Source organism: Leishmania braziliensis, chromosome 5 (assembly GCF_000002845.2).
Source record: "Leishmania braziliensis MHOM/BR/75/M2904 complete genome, chromosome 5".
In the NCBI taxonomy this organism is placed as follows: Eukaryota; Euglenozoa; class Kinetoplastea; order Trypanosomatida; family Trypanosomatidae; genus Leishmania; species Leishmania braziliensis.
This window is the reverse complement of record NC_009298.2, coordinates 191,363-211,185: the sequence shown is the minus strand read 5'-3', so window position 1 is coordinate 211,185 and position 19,823 is coordinate 191,363. Positions and strand designations below refer to the sequence as shown.

The 19,823-nt window shown below is 59.5% G+C and overlaps 7 protein-coding genes across 7 annotated transcripts; all 7 read right to left on the bottom strand.

Annotated features, from left to right (window-relative positions):
- Positions 1–322: 322 nt before the first annotated feature.
- Positions 323–2,659, bottom strand: LBRM_05_0640 (conserved hypothetical protein; the record flags this gene model as incomplete). The annotated part of the gene is made up of 1 exon (XM_001561828.2): positions 323–2,659. The coding sequence occupies one exon, from the start codon at positions 2,657–2,659 to the stop codon at positions 323–325; it is 2,337 nt and encodes a 778-aa protein (XP_001561878.2).
- A 1,161-nt stretch (positions 2,660–3,820) lies between these two features.
- On the bottom strand, positions 3,821–5,059 carry LBRM_05_0630 (conserved hypothetical protein; the record flags this gene model as incomplete). Its single annotated transcript, XM_001561827.2, has 1 exon — positions 3,821–5,059. One exon carries the CDS (start codon positions 5,057–5,059, stop codon positions 3,821–3,823), a length of 1,239 nt encoding a protein of 412 aa, XP_001561877.2.
- A 3,892-nt stretch (positions 5,060–8,951) lies between these two features.
- On the bottom strand, positions 8,952–11,180 carry LBRM_05_0620 (conserved hypothetical protein; the record flags this gene model as incomplete). Its single annotated transcript, XM_001561826.1, has 1 exon — positions 8,952–11,180. One exon carries the CDS (start codon positions 11,178–11,180, stop codon positions 8,952–8,954), a length of 2,229 nt encoding a protein of 742 aa, XP_001561876.1.
- An 850-nt stretch (positions 11,181–12,030) lies between these two features.
- LBRM_05_0610 (conserved hypothetical protein) lies at positions 12,031–12,729 on the bottom strand (the record flags this gene model as incomplete). Its single annotated transcript, XM_001561825.1, has 1 exon — positions 12,031–12,729. The coding sequence occupies one exon, from the start codon at positions 12,727–12,729 to the stop codon at positions 12,031–12,033; it is 699 nt and encodes a 232-aa protein (XP_001561875.1).
- Positions 12,730–13,543: 814 nt separating this feature from the next.
- LBRM_05_0600 (conserved hypothetical protein) lies at positions 13,544–14,152 on the bottom strand (the record flags this gene model as incomplete). The annotated part of the gene is made up of 1 exon (XM_001561824.1): positions 13,544–14,152. One exon carries the CDS (start codon positions 14,150–14,152, stop codon positions 13,544–13,546), a length of 609 nt encoding a protein of 202 aa, XP_001561874.1.
- An 849-nt stretch (positions 14,153–15,001) lies between these two features.
- LBRM_05_0590 (conserved hypothetical protein) lies at positions 15,002–17,581 on the bottom strand (the record flags this gene model as incomplete). Its single annotated transcript, XM_001561823.1, has 1 exon — positions 15,002–17,581. The coding sequence occupies one exon, from the start codon at positions 17,579–17,581 to the stop codon at positions 15,002–15,004; it is 2,580 nt and encodes an 859-aa protein (XP_001561873.1).
- Positions 17,582–19,175: 1,594 nt separating this feature from the next.
- On the bottom strand, positions 19,176–19,781 carry LBRM_05_0580 (conserved hypothetical protein; the record flags this gene model as incomplete). Its single annotated transcript, XM_001561822.1, has 1 exon — positions 19,176–19,781. One exon carries the CDS (start codon positions 19,779–19,781, stop codon positions 19,176–19,178), a length of 606 nt encoding a protein of 201 aa, XP_001561872.1.
- Positions 19,782–19,823: the final 42 nt, after the last annotated feature.

The window sequence follows — 19,823 nt, the reverse complement described above, 5'->3', positions numbered from 1 at the left end:
AGGGACGAGGTAAACAGCCGCTCTCGCCCCGGCAGCTACCTCTCCCCTCTAATCCTGCCCCCCTTCCCCCCTCCTCAATCCTCTAGTAGCGCGCCCACTCGCTCCCACCCAGAGAGGCTCACAGAAATGCGCTAGAGCCTCTCTGCAGCGTTACGGTCATCCATCAGCGATGTTGAAGGCTATCGATATAAAGTACAGAACAGGAGAAGCGCGCGAGGGGTTTCGCCTCACGCAGACCCAGTCACGCGTGCACGCACAGTGACACAAGAAGACAGGCACGAATGTAGCGTTGCTCTTCATACGTAAGCCTCACAGAGCATGGCTAAAGCTGCATGAGAGCGTCTAACTCAGCCGCTGCCGACGCGCCGCCGTTTTGTCCTGCGTCACCTGTGCCGCGGGGCACGGCAACCGCCATCGTACTCGCGTCCTCGCCGGCAGCCCTGCTTCGACTGCGGCTGTGACGATGATGATGATAATGATGCCGGGACACCCCATCAGCGGGGACCATGGCGCCGTTGCTCACAGCAGCGTCCGTGCCTGGGGGCTGCGGTAGGCCCCCGTCGAAGGCACCCTTACTGCGGCTGTGACTGCGACTTCGGCTTCGGCTGCGACTGTGGCTGTGGCGACGGTGACGGTGACGGGTCGAGTTCTCCTTGCCGCTCGCAGCGAGTCCCACTGACGTCTCCATCGGCGTCACCGCCAGCGGGTCGCCGTGTCGGTGATCGCGCGTACTGCGATGGCGTCGTCGTTTGTGAGACCTGCCCTCGGCATCCTCGACGGGGTACTGCGCCGGTGACTGCAGCGGCGCGTTGCCCGGTAGGGTTGTCTGTGCGTTGACGTCAAGCTGCCGTTGCCATGGTGTCGACTGCCCCAACTGCATCATGCCCGCACCACCGACACCCATCATGCCCATCTGCTGCTGCTGCTGCTGCACCCAGGGAGGCACCATGGAGACCATCATTTGGCTCCACTGTATGCGCTGCTGCATGAGCTGTGTCATAGCCGGATCCTTGTCCACTGTGGGGTCCTCGCAGCCCTCGAAGAAGGGTTTATCGGTGTCGGTCAGCATCATCCACGCCATCCGTGAGAAGCCAAGTCGCTTGACATCCTGGAAGTCCATGAAGAACATGTCTGCCCGAATGTAGCCTGGCATCTTCGAGAGCGGCAGGGCTGGGCGATACATCTGAATTCCTCGCTTGCAGGTGGAGCGAATGACCAGCCAGGGAAGCACGAGGGCCACCAACATCACCAGTTCAAGCACAAAGTTGCAGAGCGGCCACGCGAGGAAGATGGTCACGACGATGAGGGTGGCATTCATCCTGCGCGAGTAAATCACCCAGAAGGTGCGTAGTGGGCCTGTGGTTTCGCGAATGTAAAACTGGTCGAAGGACCAGAAGGAGATGAAGAGGTTACACGTCCAGGCAAAAGCCGTGATTCCCGAGGCAAACCACGCCATGCGGACAAACTCGTAGAAGGGCGTCTCGTAGAACTCGATGCCGCTGTCGGTGCCGCAGCAGCCGCCTTTCGGCGAGTTGTGTGGCAGGAATGCGGCGTTAGGTTGCTGCTGCTGTTGCATCACCGCCACGTGCTGCTGGAATTCCTGGATGAAGGCCTGCTGTTGCTGTGGCGTCATCTTCACAAACTCCTCTTGCTGCTGTGGGGTGATGGTCGGCAGCGTGGAAGAAGACCCGTGCGGGTCACCCGTCCCGGCGGGCGACGAATGCCGGTGCACGTTGGTCAGTACAGCATACAACACTGTTAGAATGCTGTATACCATCGCCAGGATCCACAGCGTGTCGCGCGAGTTGCTCCAGTAGCTGAGCTGCACAACGAGCGTGTTGGCGTGCAGGTTGTCCTCCATGCATATCACCCCAAAGCTGCCGAGCAGCTTGCGCTGCGTGCACTTCGGCGCTAGGGACAATTTGGTGAGGTCAGGGTTCTTTACTGGCCCCAACGGCGCGGCGGCTACAATGTCGTGCTCTGCTGCGATAAAGCGGGTCCTCTCAGCTGCCTTCAAGGAGCCCGAGAAGCTGCCCTTGGCGAAATTGTTTATACTGCCGCCTCTGTCGACAATCGGTGGGGCTACGCTCACATTTATCCAAGGGATAAAAGGCTGCATGGCTTTCTCCAGGGCACTTGTGTTATGCACGTCGAAGACGGCAAAAAGGTTGTCCTGTCGCCTGGTCGCTATCACCAACGCAAAGCCCACGATCGTGAGCACGCATATGACGCACGCGAGGAGGAAGGTCCAGTCAAAGTACCGGTAGACACTCTCCCACCACTTCGGCTCCTGATCCGGTCTTCTTGGGGTGCAGCAAAATGGATTGACCGGCTCGCCAGGCTGCGGGCAGAGGCTGCTCTCTTGCGTGCCACAGCAGGGGGCACAGCACTGGCTCTGCGGTGTGTACATGCTTTGCATCATCATCATCTGCTGCTGTGGTGTCATGCTGGGGCGCGGCTGCCCACCAACGTTCGCCTGGCCGTTGATGAATATGCCTGAGTTGCCCACCATGGCAGAACCAGCGCTGACGGGTACCGTTGCGGGCTGGCCGCCGCCCATCATCACCATCGGTGTTGCTGTGCCTGACGCGGGGCTCCACTGCTGCTGCTGCGGGTACCACTGCCCACTGGGAGAGCGACTGGATACCGAGTGCTCCATTGTCGCCTGTCTTTATATTTTTAGGTGTGTCTATTCCGAAGTGCTGAGTAATCGAATCCAACGACGTGTGCGTGAGAGGGGTGGGCAGGTGGGAAGACTGACGAGGTACAACGCACGTGTGACGACGCGTGCAGAGCGGCGCGAGGGACTGAAAACAGCGAGTGGCCTCCGGGGAGGGGGGGGGCCGGTGCACCACAGAGACTGAGCCTTACCAATGCCCAAGACTCACACGCACTGTGCCTGCTCTGGCAAACCGCAAGAGAGCAGCAACAACTCGACAAGCAAAGGCGAACAGCGGCAGACACGAGAGGCGACCCACAGACGGAGGTGTGCAATGTGCTACACAGGGGAGGGAGGCGAATATGAAAGGGAAGGAGAGAGAACGACTGCAGCACGACAACTTCTGTGTATGTGCGGGAGTGTGAGTGTGTCAGTGTCGCGGAGGCGTGGCGGGATGAATGATGGTGACCGTAGGATGCGCAAGAAGAGCGAAAGACAGAGGACTGAGGGGGAGAGGGAGATGGACATGATGAGGACGGTTAGGTGTCCGACTCCGCTGTAAGGTATATGAAGACAGCTTTAGGGTAATAGCTGTGAGAGGGAGAAATGAGGGGTGCTGGCTGGCTGCCTCGCGGGCGGGCGAGGGGTAAAGCCGGGAGAGGAAGTGATGTTGGGAGCCAATCCACACTTCAGCTTGCATGACGCTTTTCTGCTTTGTTGCTGTTCATGTTGCACATCCATATCCACAGACGCACCCAGTGTGTGTGTGTGTGTGTGTGTGTGTGTGTGTGTGTGACCCCCGCATGCCTTCCCCGTCTACTGACCACTTCTTGCCTCGACTCTTCATGAAGGATACGTTAGCGTCTGGGCGCGGTTCGCTTGCTGACAGGTGACGAGAAAAAGAGAAGAGAGCACGCAAGAGAAGGCGCCAGTCTACTTGAGCGTCCACATGCATACGCATGTGAGTGCGTGTGCGAGCAACACAGACATTCGCAATGTGAAGCTGAGGTGGAGGAGGAGGGAGTGGAGACGGAGGTAGGGAAAAGGCGAAGGGTGGCACAGATGAGTGTGCCTTTCCCCTAGGACGACGCCGACGACCACCACCACGACCGCCGCCAAGACCTACCTACCCCCCCTCCCTCCCTCTTCCATTTCCGCTGCTCAAATGTGTCGATACTCGAAGTCCTCGGGGCTCAAGCCGGCATCATCGATGCTGCTATTCGTTTGTGATAGCTCCGGCGCACCTAGTTTTGTCAGCCCGCGCACCCACCACTCCATCTCCTGCTCCGTCGTGATAGCCATATTTTTGCCAAAATCGAGCCGCAGCTCCATCCACTCCTCCTTCACGATGCCGTTCTTGTCCGCTACGTTTTCCTGCGTGCCCATTGCCCACATTCCGCGGTCGTCAATCTCGAAGATGAAGGCATTTGTTAGCTTCAGCGAGTAGTTCATGTTCAGCGAGGGCACAAGCTTCTGCCGACCCAGGTTCAACATGCGGATAAAGCGGTGGGAGCAGCGGCAGAGCGGGTCGTGATCGGGTACCACCGGATTCCACACTCGCTGCGTCTGCCCAGCAATGTTCATCCACAGTCGCACATCCGGCTTCATGCGGAAGAGCGAGAAGGTCTCAGGCTTGATTACATACACTGGCGCCTCCTCGTCCTCTGCACGCGTCGGGTTCCGCTCGCGGTCGCGGAACTTGGCGCGCCAGTCGCTGCTGCTCATGCGGCGCATACGCTTTTCATCTTCTTCCTGCTCCCGTTTGGCGATGTGCACGGCCTCCTCGGCTGTCTTGCTCTCGTCGCTTTCCCACATGTCCTGCGCAATGCGATGGATTACCGGGTGCCGTGAGAAGGTCTGCTCCCACGCCTCCGCCTGCAAATCCCCGCGCAGCAGCTCCATCGGCCCCGAGAGCAGTGAGCGCGGCGGCAAGGCACCAAGCTCCTTGAACCAATGAAACAGTTGTGGATCTGTGTGGCCCAGCATGAGGCTGCCTTTGGAGCAGTCCTGTAGGTTGTACACGTGCTCAGAGCTCTTTGGCACTGCAACGACGATGGACCAGTCCTCCTCGCCGGTGAACTTGTGAAGGGCGTGCGGCTGCAAGTCGCTCTTCACCGGCATCTCTGCGCCGCTGCCGCTGCTACTGCCATCTTCGCTGCCATGCGAGGAGCCACTGTTACGGTGTCCACCACCGATGCCGCTGTCAAAGCCCATGGCGATGGGTGATTTCTTCATGCTGCGCATGTTCGATGTGGTGAGCTGGGCCACACGATATGTCCAGGCATTGTTATAGAAGCGCTTCGCGTAGGGCTGGCCGAGGTTCGACTTGACACGCGTCTTGATAGCGCGCCCCGCAATGCCTTGAGTGAAGGGGGCTCGGGCAGAGGTGCCGCTGCTCATTGCTGGAAACAAAGCTAACCCCCCCCCAAAAAAAAAATGAAATGTGCGGCGCCTGCCAGTGTGTTTGGCTTCCTCCTCTCTCGTGGTGTCTGTGCGTAGGTAGGTGAGTGTGTGTTGCTCGTTGTCGTGAGAGTCGGGGGGGGGGAGGGCGTATGAGGTGCCTGCAAGCAGGGAAGGAGGAGGAGGGGGGCGCCAACGCTTCTGCACGTACACCCAACCCACACACAAAGTTGAGTGTACGTATGGCGCGAAGAGCCGGAGCGACTGCACCAGAGCGTTGGTCAAGTTGTGGGGTGAGGGAAATACGCAACATGATGTGAACGGAATAAGAGAGAGGGAGGGGAGGGGAGGGAGAGGAGGTGAAGACGGAAGGTCCCATGGGGGGAGACACACACGCCGAGGGGAGAGGCCAAAGAAAAGCACAGGCGTGGCAAGTGGCTGCAGCGACGATTCACGCCAGAGACAGAGAGACGATGATAGGTGTGAGGCAGTGGATACCGCCATCCCCCCCCCCCCCTCAAGTGCACCCAGGGAGCAGCCACGGAGTTCGGTCTCTGCCACCCACATCCGCTCTTCCCTTCTGTGCAGCTGCAGAGGCACGCCTCGCGTCAGTGTGTGCGTACGTCACCGTACTGCCGTGCGACTAGGAAGAGAGAGAGACGATAAAAGAGATCAAAAAGAGAGCGATGCAGATCGCTGGCAGCTCCTGCTCGTTGCGCACGCGCTTCTTCGGCACTCCTCCCCCCTCCGCCCATATTGAGGAGGATACATTTCGCCCGCATCTCCGCTACGCTCGCAGGCCTCGTTTCGCTGCGAAGCGGCCTTTTCGGGGAGGATCGGACATCGCCCTCTCCCTCTTCCCCGCCGTCGCACGTCTCTGCGCGTGGGTGTATGAATGGTTCACTTGGTATCGTGTCCAGTATTGTGTGCATCACACAGTGTCGGTGCTCTCAGCGCCGGTGGTAGCAAGGAAACTGAGGGAAGATTCCCCTGGGTTCATCGCGGAGGTGTGGGCTTCCCAGCACGTCGACTGCGGAGCAGAAAAGGGCCCAGCACCGGCCTAGAAGCCCTCCGCAGCGGCTCTTCCTCCACGGTTGCTTTAAAGGGCGCTGATCCCGCGCTGAGCCCTGCAGACAAGACAACAGCTGAGAGAAGTCTGTCACCCGCCAGACCGCGTTGCCACCAGCGGGAACGGCCTTTCAAGTGCCTGCCAGCATAGCGGAGACTTCTCAGGCCCGAGTAAAGGCAGTGCCGAGTCGTCGACGGGGCGGCGCGTGGCACCTCGAGTGGTGCCGCAGTCCTTGGCTAGGCTGCGCGGCAGGCCATTCACCAAGCTTTGCTGGATTGCAATGTAAAAGAGCGCCGCATCTACGCCCCCTCTGATAAGCAGAGGCTTCTTGTGTGCGTACACAGCCGGTTAAGCCAGTGGCCTCTTCCGACTCCGCCGAAGCCGTGGTGCGTCCCCTGTGCTGCCACGATTGCAGACTGACCCGTGACCGGTGCGATGCGCAGTGTCCGGTCTCTGGCGCTCACCAGCCCCTCTGACAGCAGGGGCTGCAGACACAGCGTCGCCGCTCGGGGCTCTGCGTGTGCCGAGTGCTTCGCTGTGAGGTACCCATGGTTTGTCAGCGGGTCCGCAGCCCGCCCTTGCGGCTGGACTCCGCCGAACCGGCTTGGCGGGCGCACGTCTGTACTAGCGCGTCACGTCCACAAAGAGGCGCTGCGGTGGACGTCGACACTTCATCCGCTTCAGCAGCAGCAGCGCGTCCTCTTGCGGCAACTGCGCCCCTGTCACATACGGCCCGCGGAGCTTCGCACCCTTTCCATGGCGTCTCGTGAGATGCGCACACTGAAGTCGTCGGCGAGTTCTCCGAGCCCTCGGATATTGCCCCATCCTTCCTGCGGAGTGCCACGCCAGCTTCAGAACGAGTGCGGCGCGCGGCTGGGCGCTCGAGAGCTCCTTGTGAGGTGTCTTCGTCTCCTCGAGGTGCAGCGGGGCACACGGGTGGGTCTTGGTTTCTCGCCCCAACCTCCTCGCGGCGCTCGCTGCTGAGAGCACTGGCAACGCCAATCAATCGCATTGGTCTGGCTGGCTCCCGTGCAGGGGAAGGTGGAGTGGGCCCACACCCCTTTACCAGCACAGGGGCTCTTGAGGCGGTTGACCACTTCCACTCTCGCACCCCTGCCGTCCGCACGCCCAGGTGGAAATGACCCCCTTCGCCAGGTCGAAGCTCAGCAGGGTGCTTGGCATCAGCTGCAGCTCTCAACCATCGCATGTGGCCCGCTCGACCCGCTGATGATACCCCTGCTCATGTCACCGCGCTGACATGTGCGGGTCTGTCCGAGTCGACGCATCGCCCTCGCGGACAGGCGTGCCCATCACCCACTCGCCTGCTGTCCGTGTTTTCCAGAAAAGGAGTCGCCTCGCCGTAGAGCGCCACGTGTTGCTCACGAAGAGCCTTGCCCAGCGGCTGTGTCAGCCATTGTGTCGGCTGCGTCTCTTCTAGGCCCTCTGCCGCCGGCTAGGAACGAATCTACCTCGGTGCCTCACTGTTCCACACGAACACCGTGTGCGCTACAACGTCTGCTGAGCGGATACCTGGTAAAAGAGCCTCTCCGTGGCGTGATGCGGTGAGGCAGAGGGCCTGTGCGCAGGCTGCCCAGCACCCACGACAAGTGAAAGGCGCGGAAAATGGAGCGCGGCTGCTGAGAGGAGGGAGGGAGGGAGACAACGATGAAAAGCCGAAAAGAGAGCGAAAAAAGAACGCGCACGCCAAAGGGAGAGTGGGGAAGCTGAAGACGACACAGCGACAGACACACACACGCGCACACGCACACGCACACGCTGCTGACGGAACCTGCTCTGAAACACGACGACGAGAGGGACAGAGAGAGAGAGAGTCACCGAGCTGGAGCAGAAAAAGAGGGGAAGAGACGCACCCAACGTGCTATCTATGCAAGTCACAGTGCCTTCTTTCCCGCGGATTGTTATGCTCCTCTCTTGTTCTTGCTGCTGCTCCGTATGGGCGTGTGAATACAGTCCTGAGAGGCAGAGCGGTGAGGCGGTGGTGTGGGTAGGCGGGTAGATGAGGTATGGGCTGCTGCTCTCAATATCGATTGCCTGGAGCAGCAAAGCACGCTAGAAGAAAGGGAAAGGAAAGGCAGAAGAACGAGGGCTGCGCATAGGCAGCCAGCCACCTCTGGTAGTGTGTGGAAAGAGAGCGACAGACGGTGGAGGAGGTGTGTCGTGTATGTATGTATGGGTGTACACATGTGCGCATGAGGGATGAAGGACGTGAGGATGAGCAAAGAGGAAGAAGAGTGAGGGTGAGAATCGGTAGAACAAAAATTGAGAATAAGAGAGACGCAGGAAATCACCCAGTACATAGAGGAAGCCTCAACGCAAGATGGCGCACTTCTGTAGCTCTCATCCTCCCTCACCTCGTCAGGGGACCGTGAGCGAGCGTGATAGCAGCGGCGATGGCGCCTCGTTTCTTCTATGGGCTCCGCTGCCCATAACTTTTCAAGCTCCGCACGCACGCTCAAGCACACATACGCGTGCAGGTGCCCCCGCCTCTTGCGACGATGTCAAACGGCTCACTGAAAATATCATTCGTAAACCCGTTGGTGAGCGCAAGTGCCATGCCGGTGCTCGAAAAGGGGGGAGTGTTCTCCATCTGCTCGTAGAAATGTCGGTGAGTTAGCCGCGCCCACCCACACATGACACACGGAAAAAAAAAAGCAGAGCAAGAGGGCACGCGAGCGAACGGAGAGTCGTAGCCCAACGGGAAAAAAGCGCACCAGCACCGCTCCAACATTTCTCGTCCCCCACTTCTGTTGACCACCCCTCCCCCTCGCATGCACCCCCCTCCCCACTTTCTCTCCGCGCCAGCTAGAGGGTAACGGCTGGGGGGCTTTCAGGGCCGTGACGCCGCTGCAGCCCGTACATCTTCTGCTCGGTAAGCGAGCGGCACGGGTGAAAGCACGCCTCAATGTGGACACCCTGCTCACGAGCAGCGTGGATCATCTGCTTATTCGAGGTAACCATGACCGCGTTGACAGCGTCAGCGAGACCAAAGACAAACTTGTTGCGCAGGGACACCTTGCCGCGGAGCCGAAGATACTCCACGAAGGTGAATAGGGGGGGTGGCGGTGAAGAAGAGCATGATGCCGCTGTGCCACGTCCGGTGGTGCTTGGTGCACCATTGCTGCCTTCGCAGTCGCCTCTGCTACGCATGCTGTCCCGCAGAAACGTTGTGTCCACCACACTCACAAGGCGCAGCAGACGTGCGGCGCGCGCAACCTCCTGCGGTCCCGCAATCGTCTCCAGGATCCACTTGAACTCCTCGTACGTGACATCCGCCATGATCCAGTTGGGTCGCCGCTGCAGCGAGGACAAGACAGACGCGGCATCTCTCCCGATGAGATCACTGCATTCCATCAGAAGGCTCGACTCATCAAGGGGTATGACTGCAGGCGTTGCTGTAGTGGTTGCAGTGGTAGTGGTAGTGCATTGGTGGGTGCTTCCGTCCGCGGCATCGCAAGACCGCTCTCGCGCCGCTACCTCCAGCGGCGCGAGCCAGTCGAGCTTTATCGGCAGGATGAGCCCTGCGGGAAAAACCTGACCATGCAGCTTGACGGCTGATGATGGTGTTGTTTCGGCTGCTGCGTCGTCGCCCTGTAGCAGCAGTGCCTGCCGCATTACCTGCTCGAGTGCCTCGCTGGTGTACCAGGCGGTGTGCAAGCGCAGCGCTGGCTCCAAGGCCGCTACAACAGCACTGCACTCATCAACTTCCTTCCGCTGCTGCTCCTGCAATACGCGAAACGGTGCCAGCCGCTCCATCCGCATACTGTAGGGTAAACCATCCACGTAGCAACTCTGGGAGCAGAGCGTGACCAACGCAGTCGTGTCGAGGCAAATGACCGCAGGAGACAGCGTCAGTGGTGGAAACCACGTGGTGGCGCTCTGAGTAACTGCTGCGTGCGGCAGTTGTGCTTGCATTCGGTGATGTGGCGTGGCTACGCCGCAGTCTTCTGAGAGCGACGCCCAGAAGACACTGTGCTCCGCAAAGAACTTCCTCAGCACGAGCGGTGGCGGGTGGAGCAACACGACGGCCACCTGAGGGGTACGTCGGTGCGGCAAGCAGGTCCGTTTGGAGCACTCGATGAGGGCCAGGAGCATGTCTGTAAAGGGAGTCGCACCGTTCACGTCCAGTGCCGCGGCCTCGAGCTCAAGGTTGCGCGCCGTGGTCGCCTTCACCTTGATCCAGCGGTGCCCGCTGTTAGAGACTACATCCACCTCGATGCGCATATCTTCTCGGAAAGAGGGCCTATGCGTGGTGCTCGTCCCCTTCACTGAAGCTAGGTGCACACATTGTGGCGGCCCCACGTAGCTACTCACAGGCACGTACACCCCGGTGACGTCGCGCTCGCGCTCAAGGCAGGCCACGATACCTCCATAGTGTGATATCGAGTTACACTGTGCGCACGCCACTGCGGACTCGAAGATGGCAGGTGGCACGGCAAGCGGATCAGGCGAGGACGACGTCAACACATGTGTGCATCCAGCCGCACTGAGCCCCTCCACCGCACGTTGCACATTTGCCATCTCCTTACAGAGTCGGGTGCGGAGTTTTGCAATGCCTTGAAACGCTGCCTTAGCCGTGCCTTTGCCGTTTACATGCGATGCACGACTCTCTTCGTTGGCGCGGGACGTCTGCGAGTACGGTGGTGGGGCCGCTACAGCGGCCGCCATGCTGGGTTGGAGGCGCTCCAGTCTGGTGTAGAGACCCTTTGCGACGTCCAGCAGTTGCGCGAGAAACGCAAAGAGGTCATTTGGCGAGCTCGAGGTGGTGAAGACGTTATGGTGATGGCCGTGTCGCTCAGGATGCCAGCGTTTCGCCGCATAAATGTCCCTGCCGCAAGCTTCCGCGTCATCCTCGGGCATCTCTCCAGGAGCGCCTGATGACGTCGACGATCCTGCGTCTGCGCTGTGCGTGCAGCTGCGGGACCATGAGCTGGCGCCACTAGCGTGAGAACTCACCTCCAAGCCTGACCCCTCGAGCGTATCCTCCGCGTCGTCAGAGAGCGGAATCGGCATTGCTTCGTACAGCTGGTTCATGATGAGGCGCCGTCAGTAGATGAAAGACAACACAGTTATATATTATCAGCGGAACCGTGGGGGAGGTGCCGAGAGAGAGAGAGCAAGCTGTGTCAGGCCCCGCGTGCTCAGAGGTTCCCCACCCTCCGTCCTAAGTCATGCGTCTATGTGACGTGGATTTTGAAGCAGTGAAGAAGATCAAACGAGAAAGAAAACAGCATGAATAGCCCCAGTTGCAGGGAAGGAGTGCGGAGGAAGCGTGCGGGCCACGGGACAGGAACCGAAGACCTGCTGAAGGGATGCCAACCAGTGCACCAACGCATAAAATGCGCGCCACCCTCCACACACAGAGACGCCTCGATGCGATTCCGCGCCAACAGAAAGGTGGAGTAAGAGGCGCCATCAAGGGCGAGTGTGAAGAGAGTAAGGGTGGTGCAACGAGGGTCTCTGTGCTTGCATTCAGCCCATACGCGGCAATGGGCAAGTCTGCTGCTGTCGGATGCACATCCGTCCATTGTAGAATACGAAGAGAGGAAGGGTGACACACAAGCACAGATAAAAACTGCCTCCGAAGACTCAAGAAGTGCCACTGCGTGTTTGAGGTTGCGCAAGTAAGTGAGCGGTTATATCTCCTCACGTCAACCACCACAGCCAGCTGCGTGTGAGTGTGTGGATGTGCGTGCGCCTGTACTGGAAGCGAAAAGCGCCCTTCGACAAAGACGTGGGGTGATAAAGGGGGGGGTGGAGGCGAGACGGGCAGCGGCACCAGGCGAATGCGGCGAGCCAACCCGACTCTCTCTCCCTGACGAACATGTTGGAGGAAGTATTTCGGAGTGGGCAGACACCTGCGCGTCCACGACACGCTACCACATCACTCATTGCCTTCATATCGCCACCAGTTCAGTCGCTTGTCGAGTGGCCAGTCACGCAGCTGCTCATACTCGCGCTGCGATAGTTCGGCGAAGCGGTGGTGAGTGTAGTCTTTGTCATCGACACATCGACCCCAGAGTCCCACGCGTGCTGATGGAACCTGGTCAAAATTCACTGTAACAGACGTGATGCCGCACCGTTTGCACAGGCGGTAACGCCGCTCGCGGTTAAAGTCCTTGCGCATGTGCTTCTGGTTCTCCAGTCGGAAGGTGTCCTTCATGCGTTTGCTCAGCACGACACCATTGCTGCGGTTCAGAGCTCCAAACTTCGTGAAGGAGTAGAGTGAGTTCGGTCCAAAGACATTGGCGCGGGACATCTGCGATGTACTGCGGGTGTTGCCCTCGAGCTGGTCTACACGCACACACGCAAGGGGGGTGCCACTACTGGAAGGGTACACTGCAGGGCAGCTGATTAGCAGTGAAGGGCGTGTGCCACGGGTATGGTGTGGAAATGAGGTGTCGGTACCCGCAGATACAGCCGCTGCATTGGGGCGTCGGTGTGCCACTACACGCACGGACGCACAGCCAATGAGGGAAGCGCTTCTTTTTTTTCCTCTCTCTCTATCAAAGCACGGAGAAGGGGAGAGCGGAGGATGCCAGGGTATGTCAATGGCGAACAGCCACAATTGACGCGATGGCATGCATTGCTGCTGAGGTGAGACGCCCAGGCATTGTATAGTATGCGTTGTCCTCTCTTCCCCTCCCCCCCCCCCCCGCCCCTTGTTCTGTAGAACTTAAGAGGGAGGGGTCGCAGAGGAGAGAGGCCCGCATGGGGGGAGGGGGGCGCCGCTGCTGCCTTTGGCTCGCCAGGCGGTACGTCGGGTGTTCTGCATTCATTACGCCGTTCAGCAAGGCGGCAGCTTCTTAGAAATAGCCAACGATGCGAAAAGGAAAGAGGGCAAAACGAGGCGCAGAGAGGACGCGCGGGAAGCGGCGAGGATGAAGCAGTGCTGTGAGGCCCGCACGCGTGACGTCATTAATGGGGACCGTGCGTGGGTGCGTTTGTGGTGACTCATTCGCATATCGGTAGACGCGGCCCCCCTCCCACACACACACAAGCGCACGCGTACACGCAGACTCGCCTAAGCTGCCCAATCCGAGGAAAAGAGACGACGAGACGCACAGAGAGAAAAACAACGACAAAAAAAGAAGGGAAGAAGCGCACACGCGGGTTTGACAACGCCGCAACTCCCTCTTCCACAGACGCACAAACACACGCACAGACGAATTCATAACGGTCTGCACACATGAGGAGGAGAGACTAACATTGAGGCACGGGACCGTCATCATACGCGCAACTTACGACCACCACACTTAACAACAGCAGCGGCAGCTCTACACACACACACACACACGCCGAGAGAACAAGAACTACAAGTGGGTGCCTACATTCATTCTGCGTGGGCTTCTCTCCTCCCTCTCAGCTCATCCTCCCCCGTTTCCCACCTCGGGCAATTATAAAACGTCACGCTTGGACCTGCGCTTCGACATGCGCTTCTCCTTCGCTTTGGCCGCCTCTATCGCCGCCTTCTTCGCTCTCGCTGCCTTTGACTTTTGATTTGCCTTTATGCTGGACTTGATGCGCGTGGCCACGACCTCTGCAAACTGCGGGTTCTCCTCAATCCATTCATCCGCGAAGGACTTGCAGCGTCGGCGCTTGTTGCGCCCCGCATCGGTGAAGTAGCCGAACTCCATGAATTCGCTCTCCCCCACATCCGCTATCTTCTTGGGTGCTTGGTGTTGATGCTCTGGGTCCACAAAGTTGCGGTACTTTAGCAGCTCAATCTCTTGCTTCTCGTCTGCGCTGAGTGGCTTCTTCTTCATGCCATACCACTGCGACAGGGTGTTCTTCTGCTCACGGCGCTTCTCTCGAATGGCGTCCTTGCGGTCTTGAATGCCCTGCACACTGTTGCGTCCGCTGTAGAAGTCGCCAGAGGTGGTGATTGCCTTGGCCATCATGTCGGCCACATTGATGCTGCTGCTGCTGAGAGACATGAGGCGGTAACCAGACAAAGAGGAAACAAAGCGGGACTGAGAGTATTGCCCTTGTTGAGCGCCGTGCATGTAGCTGCCTCCGGGGTGGCGAATGCAGGTAAAGAGAGCGTTTTGTGGTTTACTACTGCACCAGTAGTCGTTGTCCTGGGTAGGCGAGTGGGAGCGAGGACAAGAGAAAAAGGCCGCTGGCAGGCCATGGGAATATCCTCATTAGAGCCACAAAGAGTGAGGAGGGCGGAATAGAGAAGGGTGGTGGTACGAGATCGCTGCCAGCGACATACACTTCCGCCAGCGAAACCACTAAGCAGCAGTACACGACACATCCATGAGATCCCAGACATAGACGGCAGCGCTGTCACTCAGGGCACGCTGCTCTCATAGACAGACCCTCGTGTTTTGCCGTCTGGTTGGGGAAAGGAAGGGAGGGGATGGGCACAACGAACAACCCACCACACGCGTACCTCAAACCTCTTCAGCAATCTCGCTCTACGCATGTTTCGTGGAAGGAGTCACTCTGCCGTCCACGATCAGGCATCAGGCGCTGAGCGCTACAAGTACGGCTTTGTGCGCAGGCGCGGGTGTGTCGGCGCAGCACCCCCGCCAATCGCAGCGAGAGTCAAGGACGGAAGAAACAGAGAAAAACACAACGACCAAAGGCCACACAAAACCACAAACCAAACCGAAAAGGGGAGAGCAGCAGCAGCGGTGCAGAGCGCAGTCAAGTACGTGCATGAGAGAGGCGAGAGAAGAAAACAAAAGGCCGGGGAGAGAAGTGAGACAGGAACAGCACACTTGCAACGCTGTTGTGCAGCTGAGACATCCACGCATACGTGTGTGCAAGCGTGCCGTTCCCCCTTACGTCTGTGAGGCAAACACAAAAAGGAATCGAAGAGCAACTCTTTCCATTCCAGGCCCTCATTAAAACTTCCGCGCCGCCGCCTGCAGACGCTCCTCGAGCTCAAACTTCGCTTTCAATGTCTCCTGTAGAAGACACTGCAGAACGCGTAGTTGGCCCTCGTCATTACCACGCGTCGCCGCCGAAGGGGTCAGCATGCCAGCCGTCAACAGCTGGTTCATGGTGGAGGCGTTTCGCTGGAGCTCACCCTTCAGCGCGCCACACTGCTGCTGCAGGTCCTCAATCACGGTCGTCAACTTCCACTTCTCCTCCTGCATGGTGGTCAATCGATCGAGTAGCGCCTCGTTCTCCACCTGCACCGCCTCCCACGTGGGCATGTGCTCTGGGTTGTAGCGCCGTTCAACGTCGGTAACCTGCCGCGGAGGCGCCGCGCTGAGGGTATGGGTTGACGGGTGCAGATCGCCTTTGTCGAGGACGCCGACAGCAGGGCCGTCTTCGCCGACGGTGCGACAAACCAACGTGGTCGGCATCTCCCGCCAGCCGCTCGAAATGGACGAGCGATGCGATGTCATCGTCGGTGGATCGTGGGTGCTGCACAGCGGCACCGCCACGGATGGCGGTGACCGACGCTGTGCCGCCTCGAGCAGTCTTGTCTTCTCAGTCAAGTCGTCCTGGGAAACCGTCAGCGCCTGGCGCAGCTCCTTGTTGAGGGCAAGCAGCTGCTGTGTCTCAGCCTTGTGTTGCGCCTCCATCAGCGCGACGCGTCGCTCAAAGGTGTGCTTGAGCTCCTCGAGTTGCCGTTCTCGATCGACAAGCATGGCAGTATCGGCGGCGGCCCCCAAGACAAGACTCGACGGCGCCGAGGGCGACGGCTGATCGGCACGGAGAGTTGTGGCAGTGGCATCTTCAACACGCGACGACGGCGGCGACGGCGACGCCGATGCCGCAGTGGTAGTCGGCATGCCAGGCTTCGGTGCGCCGTTGGAACTGCAGCTCGCCGATGAGGTCGTCCCGGCAGCGTGCCGACGACTGAGTTGTGTCCCGGCATGTCGGCACTGTTGCCACACCACCTCTCGAACCTGGTAGACCAGCACGCGCTTCAGCAGCTGCTTCGTTGCCGCTACGTGCACACGCACTTGCCGAGACAAAGTGAGCAGCTGCTGCTCCCATTCCATTTTTTCACGCTGGTACTGGTCGGTTCGGTCACGGAGAGCACTGCGCAAGCAGTTTGTGTCGCGCTCTAGCTTCCGGAGTCGCTCATCATCCTCCTTACGCGAGATTGTCCACTCCAGCTCCAGTTCGCTCTCATTCACCTGCCGGCGGTACAGCAGCGCTGACGCCTTCAGCTCAGTGTTCTCTTTCTGAAGGGCCTGCGCCATTTCCTCCGCCTTGGCACGCCGCGCCGTCTGTTTCCTCAAATCGCGTGTCAGCTTGTCGGTCATTACGCGTAGGTCATTGACCTGCTTCTCGAGCGCCTCCTTCTGGTATGCCTCGCTGGCGGTGAGCCGCGGTGCCGCCGCTGCCGGAACTTCAGATCGCGATGCAGACTGAGGCGCGACCGCTATCGAACTTGTCAGGAGGCGCTGCAGCTGCCCTTCCAAGTGCGTATTTGCCTCCTGCAGGAACGCTTTCTCGCGCGTCATGATGGAGATGCGTTCCTGCAGCTGCGTCAGCTCGTACACGGCGCTCTCGTGTCGCAGGCGTGCCGCGTGCACCTCCGCCTCTCGCGCTGCCAAACGGGTCTGCATATCTGCGAGATGATGCGCCGCAGAGACTGGTGTGTTGTCCGCTTGGGGCAGCGACGAGGAAGCCTCCGTTGTGTTGGCAAGGACCTCTTTGCGAAGTTGGGCGAGGTCCGTCAGTGCGGTCTCCAGCAGCCCCCTCTCCCGGGCCAAGGCAGTCTGGGTGGTGCGCAGCTCACTCTGTGTGCTAGTCAACAGCTGTTGGGTAGTCTCCAATGCAACAGCCCTGAGACGCAGCTCTGCAACCTGCTCGGAGGAGAGTGCAGTTGCCGGTGTGCTGCTCGCCATCGCCGTCGTGGAGGCCGAGGCTTTGCCGGGCATCGCGCCAGGAGACACCGACGGCGTCACCGTCGCTGACTCGGCAGTCACAACCACAGCGCGCACCGCAGTGGTGGTGGTTGGGGACATCCCAGCCGCACTCATCACTTTGCCGGTCGAAGCCGTGCCGGTACCCGTCGTCGAGGTGGCAACAACGCCGCGCGCAACTACGACGGCGGGGATCGAGTTGACAGCAGCAGCCGGTTGGGCTGGGGAGGCGGAAGAAGCCGGCGGCGGTGGTGTCGACGCTCTCAGCGAACTCCCAGCGAGGGAGGTATTCGACTTAGCATTGCCGTCTGCAGCGACAGCAGAGAGGGCACTATACCGCTCTCTGGCAGGTGTCCCTGCATTGCTTGCCACCAGTTGAATCGTCTCTGCGTGCACGCGCTGGAGGCAGCGTGTCAGCTGCGCGCATCGCTCGTGCTGCTGCTCCAGGCACTTGATCAGCTCCGGCACCGTCGGTGGGAGCTGAACGACAGAGCTTGTGTACGACACAGCCTCATCCTCCGTGGCGACCGGGGCTGCTGTTCGTGCAGCAGCTGCACCCTGCATGGACGTAGAATTTGACGTCACTGTCGACATAGTCAACCGTGAAGAGGAGCGAGCGAGCCGGGAGACGCAGCGGTGTGACAAGGGGCTAAAACAGCGGCAAATATCATAGCAAGGCGGGTAGTCGTGTGCGCCGGCGCCGGTGTCCCAGCGTGTACCGGGCAGGCCCGCTGTCGATACGACAGGAAGAGGAAAAGGTGCTGCAGTGGAAACGGCTGTGGCACAGGTGAGTGTCTCGCCTTCTTCGTCGCTTCCCACTCAACGCAGTAATGACGCTCGGCGTGGTACGTCTCCGCCGGGCGGTGGCGCTCAAGCGGAATATGGAAAAAACACAGAGAGAGAGAGAGAGAGAGAAAATATGCTCAAGCGTCACCACAGAGGCGTGTGTGCTCATGGGTGTGTATCACTCCTGTGAGGTGAGACGAGCTGAGGTGCTGGTGGGGAGTAAGGATGCGGTAAAAGCTTAGCTCGAAAAACAACAGCCACGATGAAAACCAGAAGCAAAAAAATCCTCACAGCCGCTCGCACCCCCAACAAGACGAGCCGAGTGTGTGCGCTGCGCTCACTTGCGCAAAGACGAAGGAGGAAGCGATGAGGCACACAGGAAAACACGATGACAGACTCGCGATGACACAGCAACAATGCGCCGCACGCACGTAGGAAGATGGAAGAAGCAGCAACCGGACTACACAGTCACCGCAGCAGCATCAAAGGAGGAAGCGGACAAAGTAAGAGTAGAGGTAAGAAGGGAGATGGATGAAGACCCCCCCCCATCGCAGGGCCGCATGAGGAAAACGAGGGGGGCAGAGTATGGGTGAGAAGAGTGAGGCATCCAACACTTGCACAAGTCCAAGGTGCGCCTCACTGTGAGGCAGCAGGAGAAGCCTGCGGACGTCAACCAACGCGAATGTCAGCAAAGAGAAAAGAAAAGTTCGCCTCTCTCTCTCTCTTCCCTGTCGTGTGACAGACACTCACATTCCTCTCCAGTGGCTTGGCGCTTGTCGCTGCGCCTGTCTGTAGATCAGTGGTGGAAAAGCACCCCAGCACACTCGTCGCGTCCTCCGCACACAAAACGCTCACGTGACTCAAGCGCCTCACCGAAAAAAGGCGGGCGATGGGGAAACAGCTGACGGAGCGAGAGTGAGGGGTGAGAGAGAGGCAAGAATCAACGGCGAAGAAAACCAGACGTAGCGGGGAGGAAGAAACGACAAGACACGCGTACGAGCAAACAACACAAACGTCAAGGGCAAGCAGGCACAACGCCACCCCATACAGATCGAGAGAAAGGGAAGGAAGAGGGACAGCGATGGAGTCACGCAGTGCATTGCCGTGCCGGCGTGTGTGGAGAAGTAAACAAGAGCGAACAAAGAAAACTGCGGGTGGCGAGGGGAAGCCGACGCGAGCGCGGAAAATGACAACACACGCAGGAAAGAGGCGGGAGAAGAGAAGGTGCGGCCCTCAGACCCATCGCGCTGCGTCAGGTGCGACCGGCCTGCGCCCATTCATCCCTACCTCGGAAACACACCCGGGCAGATCCCTTTCGCGTGCGCGTGTGCGGGGATAGGAGTGAAGGTGGACACGTAAGGGGAATCACTAACCCTACTCTCTTGGTAGGTGCACAACACGCTCAGCTTGGCTGAATATCACGCAGGTGCGCCTCGGCGTAGGCAGTCCACTGCGCCACCCGCTCCTTCAACTCGGCTATGTCGTATGGCGTCACGTTGCGGCTCTCGTAAGAGTACACGCGCATCTGCCGCTCGCGTTCGTTGAGTCGGGCCACACACAGTCGCTGTTGCACGGCATGCAGCACCGCGCACTGCACCGACACCGTGTCATGCACTCCAAGCGCCCGTTCAACATCGCCGTACGAGAGGCACACGCCGTCAGGTGTCAGCGGGTGCTGGCTACATAAAGTAAGAAATGAAAGCAACTGTAGCTTTTTCATCAGGCACGGGTGCTGGGAGAGGAGGGCCTTGACACTCTCAGACGCTGCAGCGACATCGGACACCGTGTTGAAGGCAAGCAGCTTCAGTAGCGCAATCGTGTCTGACGTGTCGGCCGGTACGGTCGCCACGTCCTGCTTGCCCATGTACGCCTCAAGCGCACTCAGGAGGGCTCCGTAGAAGAAGACAGAGGTATCTGCGAGGCCTGACTGCACTGCAGCAAGAGCGTCTGCCGCTGTCGCTGCCTGCTGAACCTCAGCCACATAGGATGCTCCACCTAGCACGCCCATCCGCACCAAGGGAACGAGGGATAGGCGGAAGAAACGATCGGG